At 41.8% G+C, this 23,680-nt stretch overlaps 1 protein-coding gene across 8 annotated transcripts in view; it reads right to left on the bottom strand.

Moving 5' to 3' along the window:
- The window catches only part of CEP112 (centrosomal protein 112), a 418,056-nt gene that overhangs the window by 207,335 nt on the left and 187,041 nt on the right, over positions 1 to 23,680 (bottom strand). For 7 of the 8 annotated variants that reach the window (XM_024761157.1, XM_024761159.1, XM_024761160.1 and 4 more), the window contains one exon: positions 12,635 to 12,817. The exons of the other annotated variant lie outside the window; for it this stretch is intronic. In XM_024761157.1, coding sequence (XP_024616925.1) covers positions 12,635 to 12,817 — 183 coding nt within the window. The remainder of the gene's footprint in view (positions 1 to 12,634; positions 12,818 to 23,680) is intronic. 8 annotated transcript variants of the gene reach the window in all.

The raw sequence follows: 23,680 nt of genomic DNA, 5'->3' as shown, positions 1-23,680 counted from the left end.
TGCGGCTTTCACCTGGGTCTACCTTCCCATCGCTGGCTTCCCTGATCTGAGCCCGTGTCCCGCGGCAGGTCTGGGCCACGTGGAGTCGGTCCTTACGGACTGCTGCTCACTTGGTGCAGCCGTCTGTCTACGTTGTTTGGCCACAGTTCACAAACTGAAATAAGTAAACTAACGTTTACAGGCTTATTTGAAAATATTTGCCCATTTCAAACTCACAAAAACCCAGGAGTCAGGCATTATGGCTCCCGAATGACCACTTTTTCTTGGTTCCCTTGCCCTCATCCTTGAGCCATTTTCCCAGTCTTCTTGTTCAGTGCGACGTCCTCCATCTTCTCTTAGGCAATGAGTGTGGTCCACCCTCATTCCATTCCCCTCCTTAGAGGGGCTCATCCTCACAGTTGGTACCTGCTGCCATCCATCCTGGTGACCCCAAGCCTTTATTTCCAAAGGAGAGCTCTCCTCTGAACTCTAGCCTTATATTCCCAGGTGCCTATGTGACACCAACACCTGGTGCCCTGTGCACGTGGACCACAGCTCCAGCCTCCTCTCCCTCCCTCTCTGCCACATCAGCTTTCCTGTCGCCAAAGCCTTGGCTAAGTCCCTCATCACCTGTCACTAGGATGACTCCCAACGAGCCACCCAGCCTCCAACCTCACTGCCTTACGACTCTTAATCCTCTGCTTCAATTCTCCAGTGACTTCTGAATGTCGACAGTTATGATCTCTCCACTTTGCACTGGACACGCCTATCATAAAAAACTGGAGCGTGCAACCTAGCACGTATATGTGTAAATCTGTAACACTACCATATTAATACATTCTGCACATTACAAAAACTTACACAAAATAGATGAAATACAAATACACATAAATGGAAGTTCTTCTCTTTCTTCCTATATCCTAATGGGCCCTACTTGGGAGAACACTGCTCTAAATAATTACCAGAAGGGGTAACAAGTGTTGCAGGTAGGACACTGAGGTAAGGGAATGGAAGACACAGAAATGGCAGTACAGGTAGACAGTATAAACCCCAAACTGGAGACCAGTGCTCACGGAGAGCCGCTCCTGACTTCCCAACACGGTGTAAAGTATTTTGCAGGCACTGGTCACGCTGCTACTGTTCGGAATGCTTTTCCTATTCTAATTTGCATAGCAAATTTCTATTCACTAAAAAAGCCTCAGTGCATATGGTATCAACCTTTTCTGATCCCCTCCCCAGACCCTATCTCCCCACACTCCATAACTCCGTCTCTTCTTCACCTGGGATCAAGGCACCTTCCTCACTTCACTGCACTTTGCTATACACACGTGTGTAACTCTAGAAGGCCTAAAGGCTGGGTCTGCTAGAGGAGGCCCCGAGATATAACTGCCCATTTCCACGCTGGTACTGTTACTAGTTCCTTACACACAAGGTGGGCAAGGCGGGCATGTAGGCAAAGTTTCCAGAGAGTAGAAAGCAGCCAGGAGGGTACCGACCTCCCTCCACCCCAAAGAAAGGGGAGCTAGGCATCCTAAAGGGCCCGATTAAATCATCACATGGATCAGGTGGCACCATCAGCAAAAGGTTGCCCCCATGGGGACCTGTGGGCCAGGGCAGGTTGTCCTTCTGACCAGGGGTGTTACTGTGTCTCTGCTCTATGCAGCCTGGATGTGTCCTAAGACGCACCCTCCGTCTACGTGAAAGGAAGGTATTCTTTGCCCCCAGCTGTTGGAAGGAACCATACTGCCCTCCTATCATGACAGATGCACAAATGCCTGCTTCTCCACAGACTATATGAGCTGGAGGGCAGGAATCACTCCGTTTGGAATATTCCAAGGTTGACTATGGTGCCTGACACGTAGTGGGAGCTCAGCAGAGGACAGCACTGAGTGAACGACTGAGTATCACAGATGTGGAAAACAATGATCAGGGATATGAAATTGGTTGCTCAGGTTTATAAAGCCAGTAAGTGGTCGAGACTGGCCATGAACCGGCACCTTTGTTTTCACATTCGAAGGAAACTGATCACTGCATCTAGGCCCATACGTTACTTATCACCTGTATGCCAATGATGTCCAAATTCGTATTTCTGGAGTCTCAACCCGCATCTCCAGCTCCCTGTCTGACGCACCTCCATCTGGATATTTAACGTGAGGCTCGAACTGAACTCGGCAACAGCAGAACTTTGTTTTCATTCCCTCCTAACTGCCCTCATAGCTGGCACCATCGTCTAACTATAGCTGCTCAAACCCTAACTCTACAGGAAGTCCTCTTTGCCTCACTCCCCACAGCTTACCCATCAGCAAGTCCTACCGACAAATGCACACATCACACAGACACCCAGGACTGTCCGCAGAGCCTCAGTGGCCTTTTAGAAGCGTGAGTCAGACCACGTCACCTTCCTGCTCAGAAGCCTCTCCTTGTCTTCCAATCGCATGCAGAGTCAAACCCAGCTCCTCAGAGGCCCGGCCCTTCCTGCACCTGCTCTGCTCCTGACACACAGACTTCCTCTTCTCTTCCGTCAGCTTAGACAGCTCCCCCTGGAGCGGCCTCGCTGACGGCCAGTGCACAGTCACCGGGCACAGTACCACAGCTCTGCACCTAACAGGGACTGTCACGCAATGCTCTCCTTGTTAAGATTTGTGTTATCATCTGTCTTCCCCCATTCAAGTGTAAGTTCCTTTAGAGCAGAGGACTGATCTATCTTGTTCTTTTCTGTAACCCTGAAAGGAATCCTCTTAGGGCCAGAGAGACCATTCCCTACACAACTTGGGGCAACATTCATGTGAAAGCCACCTCCTGAAGGTGTATACCCCCATCCCCAGGGCCTGGCACAGAACTGCACTCAAAGTATCTTTATTGAGTAAATGAATCAAGTTGAAGGAAGGCTGTGTCATAAGCAAATTCCATATACATAATTCGGCCTAATTCTGACAGATAGGAAAACATATGTGGAAATAAATTTGATTTATACATTATCCAAAGAGTCACAATTATAAAAGTGTTCAAGTCACAGAGTTCCATTTTGTCAATATCGATATGGAACAATGAGACTTCAAAGAGCAATCGGAACAGTCAACAATAATTATGATTTTTCTAAGAAGATTCACTCTGCTATTCCTATTTCTGAATTGAATTTTTTTAAGAAACACCGACTTTATGGCAATAGATTGTGATGTTTGCTGCATGTCCTACACCTCCACGGCTCTCAAAACCTGAACCAGCACAGTCACACAGGCTTTACAGGGGCCGGGGACACACGGCACCTCTTGAACTCAGGGCTTTTGTCTAACAACAGCCTTGGAAGCAATTTTTGAATAAATAAAGAACCAAAAGTTTTCCACCCTCACACTCTACTTCTCCTGTTGCACATGCCAGCATCATCTTATCTGGGGCTATTGTAAAATTTGCCCAACAAGTGTGGATAACATTTACATTACAAAAATTAGCTTTTCAGGAAACATTTGGTAAACACATGCACTTTGTACGTTAAATGACATCTTTGCAAATAACGAAATAAATAAGGTCCCACTTGACCCTAGCGATCTGGCGTTTGTTTCATTAATAAAGACTGACTTAAGGAGTAAACTTAAGATGAATGAATCACCAGTTTAATCTTAACCTTTTTAAAGACCTACAACTTTCAAGTCCTTGCTGGAAAATTCCCTCGTTTTAAGATGCTAGGCCTGGCTGGACCATTGCTGCATGTTCACTGAAAGCTCCTCTGTACCACAGAGCGATAATGTCACTGGGACACAAACACACCCATGCGTGCGCAAGCGCACGCACACACACACACACACACACACCGAGAGCACTGCTGCATTGCAACTGCCCCCACTAACAAGGAAAGAGACCCCAGGTCCAGGCCACAAACTTCAGCAAACTTCTGATGGTATCTGAGGACACCATTAGCTCATTCTCAAATATTACTACTACTTTCAGGCTTTGACTTCATACCCGAGCAAAACAAATCCAAATGAGCAGGAAAAATAACACACATTTTCAAACCCTGCAAGTCTAATTGTGTACTGTTTCTTTATGATTTCTTGTGATCTTTCCCCAACCTCTCAGTATACAAATACCCAAAAGTACTTGAGAGGTCAGGTAACAATTTAAATTAATTGTTAAAACAAGTGAAGAAAAATAACTTTCACTAAATTTTAGTATTTGTTTCAATGGAAAAATATTATCTCAAGTTCCACAATGATCCACCAACTAGGTCTCAATGAGGCCACTTTTTATTATCCAAAAGTTTCCTTCCTAGCGACAGTATTTTCCAAGGTTTTCTCTACACAAATACTAAAGTAGCTTGAAAATAGACAATTATTTTCATGTAATGCCTTGCTCTCCTCCTCAAACAGGAGTTCAGGGTCTCCCCAACAGAAATTTCTGTGACTTTTCTCATGGAAAATGTTCAGGTGTTAAATATCTTTCGTATCCTGCAACTAGGCGTGATTCCAATTAGTCCTGAACCAAAGACAAAATGACAGTTTAATGAGCTTCAATTTGCCAGCTCTTTGAACATTTGATGATATCATCATTTTGCCAATCATTTCTTGCACTCTGTCTTCAACCTCTCGGTCCCAAAAAATTACCTCAAATATACAAATGAAGACATCAGGGACGTCTCTTAGGGAACTGAGTCAGAAACCCAAAAATGACTTTTCCAAGACATCAAGGAAGAAGAGCTATTCGTCCCATATTTCCTCCCAGGTAACTTCTGCCAACTTCCTCAGTAATTTCATTTAAGGTAGAGGCAAGGAGAAGGAAGGGCAAAACGCTAAGGGCAAAGGGCTAAACGAAGGCGTTTTTCCGTATGTCAATGGGAATGACATCCCTCATGTGGAACAGTGATTTACTGCTGGAGTATTTTATGTAAAAGAAAACTCTTCTGAAAGTTCTTCATTTTGACCAAAATTACTCTAGAACTCAGCTCAAACTGCATCAACATAATTTGTTTTTCTAATTGTTCTTTGTATTTCTGTCAAGAAAGTCTCCAGGTTTGAACTTACTAAACCACCTCGACCTCATTTCTAGGAGGTTTTGACCAGCTGTTGCCGTGTGATAGGATTCTTACAAGGATCCCTTTAGGGGAAAAAATGCCAACATTTAAGTCTTTGAGCTTTAAAAAGTCACTCCGTTAAAAGGAATGGATCATATGTAATATTCCAAATTAGTATGTGAATATAACAGACATTCATCTATAGTAAACCATTCACAACAAACCATATTTCGCCAATACTAAAATCAAATTCCTAAGCAATATTTTATGAAGATTGGTAGGTCCCACTGACCTAAAAGCTTACTGGACTCTTACTCTGGACTTTTGGTTTTCATAATGTGAAAACCGAAAGTGAACCCATTTCAAAAGCACATTCATTTTTCCATTCTACAAATTCTAAAATTTGTGGGAAGGAATTCTATTCCAAATAAAATGTTAAGAAATGCATATCTCTTCAGAGTTTAGTTGGTTTCAGAATAGAGACATAGCCATGGCTGTCACTTTGGGGAGAGACTGAAACTACTGGCTAAGACCTGATTTGGATTTATAGAGCCTGAGGTATGGGTATCAGTGTCTAAATCTAGCAATGTATTAAGAATCCAAAATGAAAATGGAATGGAGTTTATGCAGAATAAATGAAACTCAGAGACAACGAGCTCCTCCATAAGCAGGCGAATGGGCAGGGGAAGTGGTCCCGGGCGCCAGCTACACTATGAGTTATGTCACCTTGGGCAACTTGCTGCACTTTCAGAATGCTTCCTCACTGATAAAGTGGAAATACATACAAGTCATTTTCTGACCCAGGCAAGAAGGTCAAAACCGTTTCCAAATAGGAAACTTAATCCTTATGGGGGACTGGAAGGGCTGGATGAGGTGATGCGATGGAAGGGGCCGAGCAGAGAAATTCAGGACTGCTCCAGAGGCACTGCTGACTCGAACTGGACTCGAGCAGCCCAGTTCAGTTACAACCGGCAGCACCGTCAAGTACACCAACTCAATGAAAGAAATGCAAATTGAGATGAGAATCTCAGCATGGGAACAAAGGTAGCAGTGTCTCTCTCCCATGCCCGGCAGAGATTCACACAGCCCTCTTCCTTTTTGCCATGTCCAAGTGTCTCCAAAAATCTAAAACCTTTCTTGGAAGAGGCTGTGAGATAAAGAGCACTGAATTAAGAAGCCCTGGTTTGCTAGTTCTGTGACCTTGGGCAAGATAATGACCTTGGAACCACAGGTTCTTTATGTGTCAAATGAAAATAATTGGATGCAGTCATCTCTCGTGATGACTTAATCTGACAACATTATTGCTGGATACTCAGACACTCGATGTGACTAAAGGCTTCTTATCTGTCGGAACACGCTGTGTACACAGACTTGTGTTCCCTTGCAGTCTCCCGGTTTTCACCACTGCAGAGTGATCACATTATGCCCTCCATTGTAAATATCCTCAGCATTTAATCATTAAGAACAACTTAATGTTCTTCAAAACAATTTAAATATTTCTTTAAAAATCCATTAAGTATAATGAGAACATAGGACAGATTTTTAAAGCAATCATTATTGATTGATATGAAGTTGTTATTGCAAATGGAATACTTTATATGTTATTCCATTTGCAATAACAAAGGAAGGCTTGTCTTGAAAAGGAATATTCTTTATCTAAAAGTGGACCACATGCCATAGAATGTGGTTTCCATGGTAACTGCCACATTTTAAAAATATGCACAGGACTAAAGATACATTGTATAATACTTCGATAAATGGATCATTCTTAGAGAAATCAATTTCCTCGTCTCAGCCTGTTTTTGCTTATTAAACTTAATATAATTTTTTCCACAATGAGGACCAAGCTGAATTATTTATAATAGTTTAATTATCGGTAGATATAGGTTACTTTTGTGCTTTTAAGATGAAAATAATCACAGAATTTTAGAATTATTATGGAGAAAGAAAGCTGGTGACCTACCAAAAATGTAGACTTTACTTGAAAGGGCATCTTTCTCTATTTTCTCATAATTAAGTATCTAAGAAATAGTATTCTTCTACACAGTAATATATACAATAATATATTAATGCAAATATGTTATTAGTTCATATGTTATTCTATTACATCACCATTGGATACTAATAAAGTGAGATCTTTGCATCAACGCATCTATTCAGAATATAAGGATTTTTGTCCTATTTGGAAAATTCGGAATAACCTATGTTTTTCACATCAGAAAAAGAATATTTCCCCCACAGTCTTTTAAAAATGGCTTAGTTGGGAAAAACCTCTATTTGTATTTTAAACAAACACCGAAAGTTCTTGGGTTATCTTTTTTTTTTTTTAAAACATCTTTTTTGGAGTATAACTGCTTTACATTGTTGTGTTAGTTTCTGCTGTATCACAAAGTGAATCAGCTACACGAATACATATATCCCCATATCCCCTCCATCTTGCGTCTCCCTCCCACCCTCCGTATCCCACCCCTCTAGGTGGTCACAAAGCACCGAGCTGATCTCCCTGTGCTATGCGGCTGCTTCCCACTAGCTATCTATTTTACATTTGGTAGTGTATATATGTCCATGCCACTCTCACTTCGTCCCAGGTTACCTTTCCCGCTCTCCACGTCCTCAAGTCCATTCTCTACATCTGCGTCTTTGTTCCTGCCCTGCCCCTACGTTCTTCAGAACCTTTTTTTTTTTTTTTGTAGATTCCATATATGTGTGTTAGCATACGGTATTTGTTTTTCTCTTTCTGACTTACTTCACTCTGTAGGACAGACTCTAGGTCCATCTAGCTCACGACAAGTAACTCAATTTTGTTTCTTTTTATGGCTGAGTAATATTCCATTGTATATATGTGCCACATCTTCTTTATCCATTCATCTGTCGATGGACACTTAGGTTGCTTCCATGTCCTGGCTATTGCAAATAGTGCTGCAATGAACACTGTGGTACATGTCTCTTTTTGAATCATGGTTTTCTCAGGGTATATGCCCAGTAGTGGGAGCGCTGGGTCATATGGTGATTCTATTTTTAGTTTTTTAAGGAACCTCCATACTGTTCTCCATGGTGGCTGTATCAATTTACAGTCCCACCAACAGTGCAAGAGGGTTTAGGGCGTTAACTTTTAAAGCACTTCCGATCTAAAGATGTTTTCTAAGCGTTATAGTGATAATACAGAAATGTAGGCTTATGACTTAAAATATGCTTCCTTTTGATTCATAATATCCACTAAATTGGATCTCCCAAAGCAACTGCATTTTTTGATGTTGAGGATAATGGCATTACCCATAAATTAAAATGAAAATTTGGCACACTAAAATAAACTTGCTAATTACATTTTGTGAAAGTACTTAAAGAATCTTAGGTTTTCCCACTGGATTTTCTTCCCAAATGTTTTAACATATAGAGACAATCATCAATTATACTGGTCAGTGCCTTTTACATTAAGCCCCATGTTGTATATTTCTCTCAGAATTGAGCGTTAGAAAAAAAATGAACTGGTATGATTTCTTACACTAGATATTTAGAATTACACAATTCATCATGTTTCACTCTCACTGTGGCTTCTAGGCAAGCTCAGAGCTAAAACTTGTACTTAACTGGAGCATTTTCTTTAAAAGTATGGATTTTCTGAGGCGGTTAATATCATTTATTGCTTAATTACCATTTTCAGTTATATTGCATCTGTATGTGTTTATCATAAAATGCTGCCTCAAGTCCTTTTTGAAAATGCTTGGAATATAAAGAAATTAAAATCAAACGTTTTCAACAGGAAAAGTACTAGCCACCCCAAAGCCCAAAGACCACGTACAGGTTCAACAATATGTTCAGAACATACGTACGGTTAAATTCACCCTTCCAGTGGCCTCTGAAGAATAATGACCCATACTTAACCCGCTGCACACAAGTACACACCCAGTTTATAAATGGACATTTTATCTTGTGCCCAGATTCCCAAATTCATGGAAGATAATGTTATCAAGATATAATTTTTAAAACTGTCCTATCATAAACATCTTTTTTGGAAAACTTTTTTTTAAGTGTAAGAGAGAAAGAAGAGGGGCTCTAAGAATCCCACATTTTAGAATCGGCGATCGATGTAGCCTCTTACTGTCAGTCAGTATGGCAAATCCAGACGACCTGTCCTTATTGTACAACACTGTTCACGTGAGAGTCATGGTTCTCAGTTTAGGGCATCAGGACGCCAGCATCGGGCAAGACCCACCGCACTATATACAGATCCCCAGGTAAAAGAACTTTCAGATGTCGCTGAAAACCCTCTCCACTCTACAGATGGTGGTTCACGGTGGCTGCTGTGGTTCCTCTCTCACTACTCAATGCATCCGAACCTCAACAGCTCACAGAGAGAGCTGTCCCAACATGGGGACACCGCCTCTGGGGTGAATCACAAAGGTCCTCTAGAACAGTCTCTACAAGGGCTCATACACACCATTCAGTTCAGCAGCAAACATCAAAGATCAAGCAACCTCTGAGTGGTTCAGGGTCCTAAAAGCGCAACCAAGGGATCAAGGAATCTACGTTCTGTTTTTCTTCAAGTTCGAGGGGATAAACTGCAGAAATTCTTTCACGACACTGCAGTTCAAAAGCAAAACAAGAATTACACAAGGACTACCATGTTGGAAGAAGCTTTCCTAAGACGATCACAACAAAACTATAAATGTCCTTTATGTTAAAACACACGATGGAATCAAGCAAATCGTTCTCCAAAATAACTTCAATAAGAGGGATCTGGCAAACGAGAAATACCTGATAATGAGGCTGCGAATTTCCAAACCTACTGATCTGGGCGCTTTTCCTTAAACATTATGACCTCAGGTACACAGCAGACCGAACATCTCATATGAAGGTAGGAAAATTTAATGTGCATTTTAGCAAATGTAAGTATCACAACATAAACTCTCCCATCCTTGAAAATCAAGGAATGATGGCAAAAATATAATGTATGCATAGAATAATTAGCTAAATGCACCAAATAAAAAGAGAGAAATGGTTAACTGTCCTTAGTTGTATTACTGTATCTTATTGTTTCTCTATAAAACAAAAATTACTTGAATAACAACGCACCTGTAATAATTATATAGCATATTCACCAAAAGGGAGCTCCCAGTTGATATGATTCGCCTTAAGGTAGGTGACTATACTTTATAACAATGGTTTTATTAGCATACAACATATTACATAGTTGAAAGAAGCCAAAAGTAGATTTTTAGTATATTGCTTGCAATCAAGAATCTGACAGAAGAAAAGCAGCGAACAAAGCCACAGCCCCCAGAATAGATAGTTCACTGTCCTCTTTTGCTTAAATATTCCACCTAGTCCTTTCTACAAAATGGCCTCCATTGCTAAATGGGAGCAGCCGGGCATGAATTGAATATCAAATGTCTCCCTGGAACTCGAATAAAACATTACACAATCCAGTATTTAAGATACTTGTGTTTGTTCTGCATCAAACCACAAAACAGTGATTTTTTAAAAAGGCTCTTCTATTTTTAAAAAAATATGTCACTTTGTTTTTCCTGAAATTTGTGAATGGATTTCAGAACCTAAAAGGTGTTATGCATTAGACTATTTAGACCACAATCATGAAAAGATATATTTGGAAAATTTAGGACTTACCTGAGGAAACTGTGAATTAATAGCCCCCATAAATAGCCAAAAATAAATACAAGTTGTCAGCATTTTGGTATACACGATAAGATTTTTTAAAATATAACTTACTGATAAGAGTTTTTTAAAACTATGTTCTCTAAAAACAACTTAGCACAGCTTCTGCAGAAAATCATTTTCATTTTGATCAAGAATGCATTTAGCCTAAGTTTCCAGTGCCTACTAGCATTCCCGGGACAGCAATTCCAATTGTTCCAAGAAAGGCAGAAAAATCTCAGAAATATAATCGTATGCTACAGCATTTGAAGAGGTCAGATTAATACTTCAATTAGAAGAAATTCAATTAATAACTTCATTATACTCTCCCTGTGGCTTAATTATATGTACTAATTCTAAAATTTCCCCTTTGTTATCATTGGATGAACCGCACCCTGTACATGGCAGAGACGACATATGCAAAGTCACAAAGATTTCCTCTAAATTTGGCCTCTGTTTGTGTCAGCTTTCTACATCACCACGAAAATAGTTAGAAGTTGTATAAATTAATGTATTTAACTGTATCGATTATTCGATTTTACCATGCAAACAGATCCTACACTGATTCAGAACCCAAATATCTTCTCAAAGAAGACAATGGTAAGGCTTAACATCATCTTCGAAGGAGAATGTAAGGGTGAAAATATTCTTAACAAATTGTATGACTAACAATTAAAAGATCAGAATATATTTTATAAAGGCTCTAATGAGGTCGGTGGCAAAAATATAACACACGTTGATTTCACAGGAACCACCTGACTATTCTGGTACTAGGGCTACCACAATGACTACCTCTTTAATTAACAAACCCCCATAAAACAAATTTAAATAATTTTCTTAGAAATGCATGTGACTGACAAAAAAGCCTGTGCCTCCATCTTTATCCGAAGGTAAAACACAACCCAAGGTCAAATGAAGATGACCAATAGCCCTATTCTTTGCCTTACCGTCTCCCGCCTTCCACTCAAGACATACCATCTATTTAATCAGCAGTACTTTTATGTTTAGATAATTATGAAATTGCTTAAACACATATTATAACAAACAGAAGGTCTATTTCGCTGTTTAAAATCTATGTTATTTGGGGAGGAAGGATAACCAGGAAGAAGCTCGTGTGTGGTATGGATAATACGGCTAGATTTCAACGGGAGAGAGGTATTTAGACCTAGTAGATGGTATGGTTTTATTAGAGAAGAAAATTATCTTTTTACTGTTATCAATTGCTCTTCAATTTTTCTTTAATAAAATTTCACAGCAACCTCCTCAAGAGGATACACTAAAGGCCTTTGATTATATATACCGTAAAGAATGTATCGTACCACAAAGAAACACACCCGGTAAGATTTTTTTCCATCTGAAATTTATAAGGTAATTTTCCATGCTGACAGTGCACATTCCATCCCTAAGTTTGAAGAGTCAAATGCTGCCACAGCTGGGGGTTATTCTGCAAATGGCCTCCAGCAGGGACTGCAGGGGTGAGGCAGGAGGCGTGGCGTGCTCATGGGGGGTAGCCCTTCTCTTTATCAGTTATCATCTCAGTAACCTAATCAAATATAGAGTCCAAAGAGAAAAAGCAACACTAGGAAGGAAAAGCAAATATTAAAACAGCTGCTTGATTACCTACAGAGATTAAAACAAAAAGCAGGGGGTGAGGCTGATATATTTCCTAGGGATTTGCTAAGGCTGAGGGGGGGGGTGGTAAGGGGCAGATACCTTAAAAAAAAATCCATCATGAAAGGAACTGAGACAAGATTATAAAAAAGGGGCCAAGTTATAGCGTGCCATGGGATTTTTAATCTGGCTACCTGTGGTTTCTGTAGTTAAAGCTTTATTCATCCCCCAAAAGAGGGGGTGGGGAGAAAACAAAAAAATCACATTTATTTGTCAGTTTTGCAAATGATCAAACAGCGTGCATCAACAAGAATAATAAGAAAACATGAAACGCTGATGACTTTTTAAAAATAGATCCCCGTTGTATCAAATATTATTGATAATTACCTGTGCATCTCGTTTCCTGAGCTCTTGGATTTGATTTTCGTGCTCCATATTGGCAGCGTGAAGCTGTTTCTCCAGGTCTCCAATTCCCCGTTCATGGCCCCGGACTAGGCTATCCTTCTCTGCGTTATGCTGCTGTAATAGGTGCGTCTTCTCCTGTTCACGCTCCAGCTTCAGCTCTACCATCTGATTGGGCAATGAGGACAGTTCATCAACAGAACATCCTTGTCGTCATGACAACTCATGGCCAGCTTAATTTTTCTCTAATTTGCCCAAGTTGAAAATTTTATTTTTTGCGTCATTATTACCTCACCCTTAAAATACTCTCATTTGGGGGGTGGGGGTGGATTTTATCTAAACCTCCTAATATTCAAGACAGTTGGGCATATTCAGTAAATCCTTCTGCAATCTGTTGACACAAATGCCTGAAACATTGAAAAAAATTATGTCGAATGCTAGGTATTTCCTCCCCAAGAATTTGGGTATTACTGACCAGCAATGGTTATAAATGGTTAATCGTCAGTACGCTTTGCTTTTTGCTGAAATATATATGACGTAAAAAGCAGCAATTAAATCGGTCAGTTTTCTTTATGGTTTTCAAATAAAAGATCGAAGCTAAATACGCATCTGGATTATTGTATATACAGTTGTCTTTCTAAAAATAAAATGATAAATTTCAAAGCTCTATTATCTCGCTGTCAGCTACGGTATACCAACATAAACAGATGTTATGTGTTCCAGAGGGGCACCTGCTGTGCTGCAGGCTTGCGCCATGATTTCATAAAAAGCATTCTATTCTCAGGATCCTTTCCCAGTCCACTCCACACTGGAGACTGTGACCTTGGCCAGTCTTAGCCTCTCCCTGCTAGACTGAATGGCAGCCCGAGACCGAGGGCCTGGTTGCCGCAGCTTTGATACTAATCCTCCCAGGCTGTGCACAATGGCACCCTACCTGGCCTGCACACTATAGCCAGCCAGGCTGTCTTTGAAGCAGGTGATGAATAGGGACTGCAGGAAGCCAGCTTCCCCAGTGAACTCCAGGCCACACAGCTGCTAAGAACAGTCACTTGGATTTTTCTTCAGTTTTGGTGGATTTCAGGGGGAAAAACTGCTGTTATCTAGAATACGTTGTGTTATTTTCGGCGTGAGAATCCATCTTCAAAAAAGCTAACAGTAGGAGCCTGCTCCAAATCGATCTTGTTTCGTGCAATGAATCACCAGACTACCTTATCTTAAAGCTATAGCATTCATTTCTCCAGGCATGCATGCTGCACCACATTTCAGAAGTTATTTTCTCTGGAGATTTAAAACTCTCATCCTCTAATTGCAAATTAAGAATCAGAACAAAGATTAAAATTGTTTTTAAATGTACGTTTCAAAATGTTTTCTTACTGTGATTTTTCTTTGAGGGTGGGAAAATCAACAATAAACTCCTAACCGCTCCTAAACTTACTATACTATTTAGAAGAAAGGAAAGTGTACTAACTCTGGAATATACACACTTATCGGAACGAGATAGTACAGAAAATAACACGGAAAATTTTATTTTGCATCTGAGAACAAAGACGCATTCTAGTGAATTTTTATGTCTGTTTAAAATTTAGGGATCTTTCTTGCCTATTATTCTACTATAGGCAATATACAGAAAAAATGCATATAAATTTTCTCTTTATATACTATGCCAAGTAGAAAAGTTTTCTATGATTATTTAAAATAAATGTGCATGGTTTTCTCTGTGATTCACACAACTACAATGTTAATCCCAACAAAAAAGAGAATTTAAAATTTTATTGACATTACTGCATCATTTTCAGGCAGCCAAGTATATGAATTACTGAGTTAGGATATTTTTAGAACAGTCTTGGACACGTTATTATTTCCACTCAGTGTTATACTATCAAGCATTATAATAATGAAATTATAAATTTTAGTAAAACATTTCAACATGTACCACACTGAAAGGAAACAGAAAGAGGTAAAAAGTTCTACTGAGATCTGATTCTCAAAAGCCTCAAAAAAACTGGGAGAATGGTGTGATTTAAAATCGACAGAAAGCAAAATATTTTACAATACTCTAGGGAAAAGTAACCAATTGACCTACAATTAAGGCAGAAGAATTACAGAAGTTTTCCCCCAAGAAAAGACACAAGACCAGGACTGGCTGTGAGATCGTTAGTAACCGCGCTGCCTGGGTCTAGGCTCCAGAACCAACACCCTTCCACAGAAACTCTGAGTTATCTGAGGAGTTCTGACACTTGGACCAGTGACCCTGCTTTCCGTTCATTCATTTTAAAAAGTCAGGAACAGGGCTTCCCTGGTGGCGCAGTGGTTGAGAGTCCGCCTGCCGATGCAGGGGACACGGGTTCTTTTTTTTAAAAAAAAAAAAAAAAAAAAAAAAAAAAAAAAGTCAGGAACAAATGAAATAGAGATAATGGCATTTGAAGCCTAAAGATAGATGTTCATAAGTTAAACTATTAAAATAGTTCGCTGTTTTGTCAGGGTCTGCTGCTCAGTGATGCTGGTTAATGAACAAATCTCAAGGTTGCCAGAGCCTTTTCAAATGAAATCGCTCAGCCCTGCCTGCTCGATCCAATGCTGTTTGGCCAACTTCTAGAGGTTACAAGCCCCTTCTAGTCTTTGCCTAGGTTTCCTCACTGTCAGCAATTTCAGGCAGGGGTGTCCTCTCCAGATTAATGGTAGAGTCCAGGAGAAAAACCCTAATGTTCTGGGAACATCTTGATGATGATATTCATAACCATATTCAATGCCATCATCAAGGTGGATCTGTGTTAAAGTTCAACCTAGCCCCTTCCAGGTAGATAAATGTCCTTTACACGTGGGTGCTTCTCAACAGCAAACAGGAAGTAGCGTATCCTCTTTACCTCGAGCTACTAGATACTTTTAGTTGACCACATAATGTGCAATGGGGCTCGTGGTTACCAGGAGGTGGTACGTCATGGAGAATGTGGAGGATGGGAAAGCAGACAGCATCTGCAAGGGTGAATGATGAAGTGGTCAGTGGGGTCTCTAAGTCAAGGTGGTCCAGAGCCCATAATCTATGCTCCAGGGGGAAGAGGAGGCCCCATCACCAAGGAATTCTTAAGTAAGGCTAGGTAAAAAGCTCCCTGTAACGCAGAAGGGAAGGCTTTAAGCTCCCTAATCCAAAAGCATGGAGCTGTGGGCCAGGTAACTATGCTTGTAATGCCACTCGACGGGTGGGAAAGCAGACTGGCATGTCTCCCAGGACAAGGGGAGTAATTAGGCCTCACGTGCAAGTGCCTGGGAGCACCTGCCAGCCTTTGTGATGCTGGACTTGATAGCCTGCTGGTTGGGGCCTGCGTGAGAAAATGGCTTTATTGCCTAGAAGCTACTAGGTTGACTCACATGAAATTATCCAACAGGAGATGAATAAGGGCCCTGCCCCACCCACTATGCCATCCCAACACACTCTGACCTTGAGGTTCTGAGATCCCTGAAGGCACAGCCCTCCTCCCAGACCGTATCCTGCCACATATGTCGATGGCCTCCTCCCTCCGCCTGAAGCTCCACGCATGTGTCCTGGGCTAGGAGCACACCCAGGCCCTGAGACGACAAGATGCGGGTGCTAGACAGCCAAGTCCCTGAGGGCCTTGGAATACACACGCTAAGTTCTCCTAACTGTTTTACAGCAGAATTAGTGCTAGCAAATATGGCCTGAACACGCTTTGATAATCTTATTTTTTGAAGTCATTACTTCTCCGTACACAGTATATAGAAGATCAACACATCCCAGTAATACTCCTCAAGGTCAGAAATTCCAAAACCAGAGGAGTAAATTAAAGACGTAATAGAATGCACCCAACACATAAAAAAGGAGGAACTGCAGTACAAAAATATTAACTGAAATAACCTCAAATGTAACCAGATGACAAAATCTATATTCTGCAAGCCCCATCATTCTGGACGGGAGGAAAACATACCTTAAAAATCAGAAACAACTAGAGTGATAGGAGAACTTAGTGAGAACATGAGTGCAATGAAAGAAGAACTCAAAGACAATTAGATAAAACAACAGAATTAACTAAGGATCAAATAACTGCATCACAAAATAATTTCTAAATTAGAAACGAGTTGAATAAACAGGGCTAAAAATGGAACCACTGATATAGACAAAAGACTGGAGATAATCACAGTAAAGGTCCATGAAGGACACAAAGAAAAGATAATATAGAGAGAAAGTGGAAAAAGAAAATCCGTGTGTGGGAAATTCCCTGGTGGTCCAGCAGTTAAGACTCTGCGCTTCCAAGGCAGGGGACACGGGTTCGACCCCTCATCGGGGAACTAAGACCCCATGTGCCGCGCAGTGCAGCCAAAAAAAAGAAAGAAAGAAAGAAAATCCATGTGTACACAGGTACATTATCAGAAGACTTCCCTGAAATGAATGAAGAGTTAAATGCCTACATCAAAAAAGCAAACTGTATACCAAGAAAAACTGATTTAGACTGAGTAAAAGAATGGCTCAAGAATACTATAACTAAATTCAAACATGGAAAAACTCAAAGATTATAGAACCTAAACCACTCTTGAAAAAAAAATACTTGAGGACGAAATTTAGGCAACCAAGAGATGACTGACAAAGCTGTGTTAAGAGCAACCTTTGGGCCAAAAGGCAGTGGGTCAATGTGTGCAAGCTTCAGGGAAAGAAAGGAGGAGCAGAGACTTTCATGCCCAGCCAAACTATCCTTCAAAACAAGGGAACAAGTGGTGACTCTCAAGCAGGCAGAAACACAGTGGATACGACAGCTACACGCCCTTCTGGGAACAATGACTTGATGAAATCTCAGCAGTCAACAGATGAATCAAAATAAAGGACTCAGATATGAAAAAAAGTTCTGGTGGTGTACATATAATCGATTTAAACTTAAAAAGCTAACTGTATGACTGTGAGAAGCATGGTTATGGAAGAGAATATAAATGTTACAAAAATCAACAATGTATAAATAATACTATAACTGACAGAAGAAAGGTAGGGGTGGGTGGAAGTGGAAGCACGTTACTTTTATCTTTTCATAACAAGGAGTAAAAGCTGAACCATAAAATTCAAAAATGCCTCTAATCTCAATGTATTTGTAATCTTTATTTCTTAACTTTCTAAGAAATCATTTCTTGTATGATAAACAATTTTCTAAACTTCAGAAATTCCTTCAGTTTCCCCTGCTTCTTTAACTGATTTCACATAAAATTAAATGTTTTAGTAAAAGTGACAAATATAGCATGGTCCCATTTTTTAAAAACTGCTTTTGTCTCTATACCTATCTATCCTTCTACTATCTCATAAAAGTGTCTGGGATGATAACCATCTAAGATGAACAACAGTCATTTCTGGAAGATAAGATTTTGCTAGAATTTTTGCTTCCTTCATCGTATGCATTTACCATGTCAAATGGCTACAACTCCCTTTGGGAGGAATATTAACTTGTCACGTTGCAGGAGGCTTTATCAAGAGACATGGTCTCCCTTCAAGCACATGGATTCTGGGTCTGTGAACTGTGAACTTAAATCTGGAAACTTGAACCATGATTTTCCATTGAAGTGGAGAACTGTCTAAAGTTCACTTGCCAGCTCTTGACTTTCTTGATCATTGTACAAGTATCACTCCCGTTGGTCTCTGTCTTATCCTCAGAACTCCGTGCTTTATTCACTATCGCCACAGACCCCTGCAGGGCAAGACACCTCGGTGGCCACTCCTGCCATGCTGCCCACTGCAGCGGTCACTCCTACCACCCATCTGATGCTCAGGGCCCCACTGGCAGACCCCCAGCAGCCCACTGAAAGTGGCCGCCCGGCTCCAGCACAGCAGTGCCTACGGTGGGCCTGGCACACGGTGGAAGCCAGACCGGAGCCGCTCAGTGGAATCAGGGGCCCATCTCCATGCCTTCTTCAGCACCTCCTAGGCCCTCCCTGGGTGGAGGGTGTCTGGCCTCAAGCAACAAATTACTCCAATATTCTCATTCTCCTAAGGCTTCGACCTCGTCCTCAGCACTATGCCAAGGCAGTTCTGCCATCTCCACCTCGGATCACCGTGGCTGGAGTAGTAGAGACGCCCGCTACCTAGTAAAGTCACGAGCTTCGTAAACATGCTACAGACTTAAAAAAAGCGATGAATGTCAGCTCAAACTTGTCAATAATTACATACGTTAGACTAATAACAGTTCAAAAGGCACTTTGATACAAAGTGCTAGCCATTGAAAGTCGAGGATTTTCTGTAGGGCTTGCCAGGTGACACTCCCACATCATCCCACTTCCTACTCAAGGGATCCCTGTGAAAATTTTTGCTTCTTGGTTGTGAAATTCAGTACTACTTTTGTGTCGTTGATAAGACTCATTAAGATCCTCACTAAAAGACAAGTGTATCACACCCTGTGTTTTTCCATTTAATGAGATAGAGGGCTTAACATCATCAGGCTACGTCTCTGAGCAATCTTCCATTTGCATTTGCAAAACAGCACATTTGAAACGTCAAAATAAGTTACCGAATTCTCTAGAGCTCCAGAAATCTAGGTCCAGTGAGGCAGAGGCTACCGTAAAGATAGCGCCGTTTCACTACACTGATTCTTTACTAAAAGATGTTCAAATCTTTTCTTTTTAAATTGCAGTTATATGATATAAAATGTGCTATTGGACGTTACATTTCATGACCGATAAAGACTCCAAGCCTTTGGAGTCAGAGGAAGAAAACATTTTAGCACAGAAAATACTACAACATGGTCTGACTTTCTGAACATGTTAATAGAAACAGGCACCAAAAGAAACAGCAAAAAGTCAGCAGTGTGTCAAGAACAGAAATAGAACTGTCAACTATGGAGAGCCTTGTGGCTCCAGGATTACGCATTTGCTACGACGAAATGAGCCATCCACGAAGTCCGTCAGTCAGCAATTCAGTTTAGCGCACAAATTCTCTTCATTTGGAAGTTTCATAGGAGTGTGCTAACCACTACGGGAGACACAGCGAGGCTCTGCCGGCCCGTACTGCTTCTTCACTCCTTTTCCTCCAGGGTCAACCTGTACAGCCAGGGACAAACGCCCGCCGGAGCCCCAAGCTTGGGATGCGCTGAGCGCTGGAGGCTGGAGGGCCCCAGCAGAGATCACGAAGGAGGAAGGCCCAGCAGAGATCAGCCCATCCGTGCTGCCCGGGCAGGAAGCAAGTCCTATTCTCGGCAGTTTTCTTTCCCAGGTAACACTTCAAAATACTTGCCCCCCACCTGTAGGTGGTGAGTGACAGTAACCACCTGCAGCGTTTACAACTTTCTGAACAATTCGCTACTGTTTTCTGTGTCTGTACCTGGCGGACCTCAATTAAAACCCAGGAAGGGGCCAGAGAGCCGAATGTTTCAAGATTTTTCTTCGTGGTTTAATGATCGTTTACTCAAGCCAATGAAATTGAGATAACTAAGAATATACCCCCTTAGGCAGAGTTCAACACTTTTGAAAAACGCGTGTCTTAACTGTGTATTTTAATTTTACTTTATTTTACCTTATGTCTGTTTATCTGAAATACATTCAGTTCGTCTTAATCTAGTAGATCCCTGCTGTTGGATATGAAAAATAAAAACCATCAGAGTTTCCCAGTTAGTATAAAATTTAGAAGGACAAACAGATCAATCAGGTTATAAACTCCTCCAACATATGGACGAAGGCTGTATTGTCTTCATACTGTCCTCACACTGCCGACAATGCAGCATAATTATTCAACATTTTGCGTGGAATGAGTGGCATTCGGGAGCAAAAATCAAAAACTAAAAGGTGAGCTGGCCCTCCGCAGATTCAACCAACTGAGGACCGAAGAAAAAATTCCAGGAGGTTCCAAGAAGCAAAACTTGAATTTGCAGCGTTTCAGCAGCTATTGACATAGCGCTTACATTGCATTAGGTATTATAAGTCATCTAGAGATGATGTAAAGCGTACAGCAGGATGTGCGTAGGTGATACGCAAGGACTACGCCATTTTACCTGAGGGGCTTGAGCATCCGTGGATGTGGGGACCGAGGGACTCCTGCTGTCAGAAGAGAGCGGCTTCATCTACCTTATCACCAAACTGACTTGCCACCTGCACAGTCTCTGCCCTCCTCTGACTTGAACGCCTGGCTGGCCCTGCGGCCCAGGGAATCCTTCCTTCTGTGCGCTGGACCGTCTGCTCTCGCCAAAATAAGCACGCCCCTCTCACAGTGACCCCGTCGCTCTCTGCCTCATGAGCATCGTCTTCTCCACTGGATCGTGCTCATCAACACGATGTTTTCGCTGCATCCTTCCCCTGACCCTCCATAACCCTCCAGAGGCCACCCCACTTCTCCGCTCCCCTTTCTTTCAAAGTCCCTCCACGGGCTGCTAACACCGTGTTCTCTCCCCGCCCACATCGCCTGGGTTTTGTTCCCACGTTCTACTGAAAATGGACTTGTCAAGGTGGTAAAGACCTTCTTGCCAAACCCAGTGGTCAGCTGTCAGTCTCCATCTAACTTCCCGTCTCGGCGACACCTGAACAACAGGTTACTCACGTCCTCCTTCCTGAAACACTGGCTGCGCACGGCGCACGGGAAGTCACACCTCCTTGGTTTTTCCTTCTACCCACCAGCTGCTCCCTCTCAGGCGTTTTTGCTATTTTTCCTCCATCTCGTCCCCATGTCTAGTTGTCACTGCGTCCCTGGGCTCAGTCCTGGCACTTCCTTTCTTTTCTCTCTTGCGTGTCAGTGTCTGTCACCACCATTCGCCTGGTGGCTCAGTGGGGAAGCTGGAGTCATATCTGAGTCCCCTCTTTTCTTCACACTCCATTTCCCTTTCATCCACAAGTCCTGCCTGCAGAGCAGAGCCTAAGGTTGACCCCCCGCCCTGCACTGCCCCGCCCCGGTCACCTCTCATCAGCCTCGATCAGACTCCAGTCGCCTCCCAACCACCCTCCCTGCGTCTTCTGCCACCTCCTGTACAATCGGCGCTCCACAAAGCCGCGAGAGGAAGCTTTCTAAACACAAACCAGAGCTTGCTCAAATGCTCCAGTGGCTTCCCGCCACTCGCAGAACGAAATCCAAGCTCCCACACCACAGTCGACAGGGCTTGATAGGATCTGCCCCGCCCCCGCTCACTCCATTCCAGCCACGTCCCTGCCGGTTCCCTCTGCCTGAAATCTTTCCTCATCTCAGGTTCTGTAAGGTTTCCTCCTTCACTTCATTCAGGTTTTAATTCAAATATCACTTCTTTAAAGTCCTTCACTGATGACCTTCTCTAAAATAACGTCTTAGACGAAATGACACCTTCTATAAAATAGCCCTTCACTCACAGACACATTGTCCTGCTTGACCACGGCAGTGACCATGACCTTACGGAACAGTATATCCTAAGGCTGGGGGACCGTTGTCTCCTCCACCATAAGTACAGACTCTCCTGTGTTCACCCACATCCTAAGTGCCCAGAACAGTGTGTAGCACAAAGTAGTTGCTCAGTAAACATGAATTAAGTGATGAACAATTGCAAAGACATGATTTGACCTTAGATTTTTAAGGTACCTGGAGAGTGGGATCATTGCGTAGCCATATCACTGTCTAGGAAACATTTTTTAAAATGAAGTATCCCTAAAACAAATCATCTATGTTTCATATTACAGTCACGGAAAAAAACTATGTTCATCTTTGCCCTTTTCATTCCCACTCTAGGTAAAGGTGCATTTGTTTGAACCTAGATGTGAAAAGATTCAAGCCAAGAAAAAGAAAAAAAGAAAAAGGAAGAAAAGGCCCTGCCTTAAGTACTTTTCACCAAGTATCACTGCACATTCTATGAACCCAGGCTCCCAAAACTTGGCCTGGACTACAGGCTCTGTAGCTTCACAGTCTGGATCTCTCATTCTGGACCCTAAGACACCAGGAACCTGGCTCTGCCTGCTGCCTGTAAGACCCATCTGTGCCCTGTAGCACGGCTGCACGCCCTGGATCAGGCAGTTATGGAAAGAAAGAATCTGAAAGACTTAGTGCATCATTGGATCAGGGACTGAATTTGCCTTGATCACCACCGAGGAGTCCAATGACTGTAGTTGAGGCTCAAAAACGATTACAAACTGAAAAAGGAAAGCCAAGCAAAAAAGACTTTTAAAAAGAGTGTGATAAGGTGAGCAAGAAGAATAAGGCAAAGCGAGGAACAGAGGTGAACCAGGTGCAGAAATGAATAAATCATGTGAAAATCCACTTTGAAGAAATTTTAGGGAGACTCACAGATTCATGGTCATCAACCTCAACCTCATCCGGGACCTCAATACCAAAAAGAAATTTTACCAAGTCCTTCTAGTCTGATCAGTCACGCCATCACCAAAATAACTGCAAACAATCCCCCCTTCCGTCGGCTCTCCTGTCCACGTGATTCCTTCAGTGTCGCAAATGATTTTCCCTCGTTTCACAGAGAAAACCCTCAGGAATAAGAACGCCCTCGTTCTCCCACTGCAGATCGACAGACTTCTGTGCCGTGTCCAGCCTTCCCCTTACAGCTGAGGCCTCGGCCTGTCCTCCCAGGCCAGCCGCCACGCGTGCGCCGGGAGCCAGTACCCTGTCTGTCTCCTCTCTCTTGCTTTCTGCTATGTCCTTCCCCAGTGAAGGCTGAATGGTCTAATTTAAAAGAGGTCCATGTCTTCAGGCTATATTACCTAAAAAATCTAGATAACTAAAAATTAAAATACTTACAGAGAAAAAACTGGGAATTGCATGCTATCTGCTTTTTAAATATCTCAACTGCTCTTAAAATTTCCCAGTTGCCTACCTTGTATAATTTCTGACTTGTCTTTGCTAGTAAAATGTTTTGTTTCAAATAATGGCAACGTGTAAGGATTTGGCCCCTTCAGTGTTTTTTTATCATCATCAACAATAAGTATTTATTCTTTCTGGAGAATTTGACCACTTGTTTATCTGTTGAACTACATTTCCTTTTAAAGGCTTTGTAGTGAAAAGAGAAGATATAAAATATAAGATTAAAGAATGATATGATGGGACTGCCAAAAAAAATCTCCCTAGTTCAGGAAATCCTAGCATGCCTGCTTTGT

This window comes from Neophocaena asiaeorientalis, unplaced genomic scaffold, assembly GCF_003031525.2.
Source record: "Neophocaena asiaeorientalis asiaeorientalis breed wild unplaced genomic scaffold, Neophocaena_asiaeorientalis_V1.1 scaffold30, whole genome shotgun sequence".
Classification (NCBI taxonomy): domain Eukaryota; kingdom Metazoa; phylum Chordata; class Mammalia; order Artiodactyla; family Phocoenidae; genus Neophocaena; species Neophocaena asiaeorientalis.
Note: the sequence above shows the minus strand (reverse complement) of the source record. Positions and strands in the feature narration are given on the sequence as shown.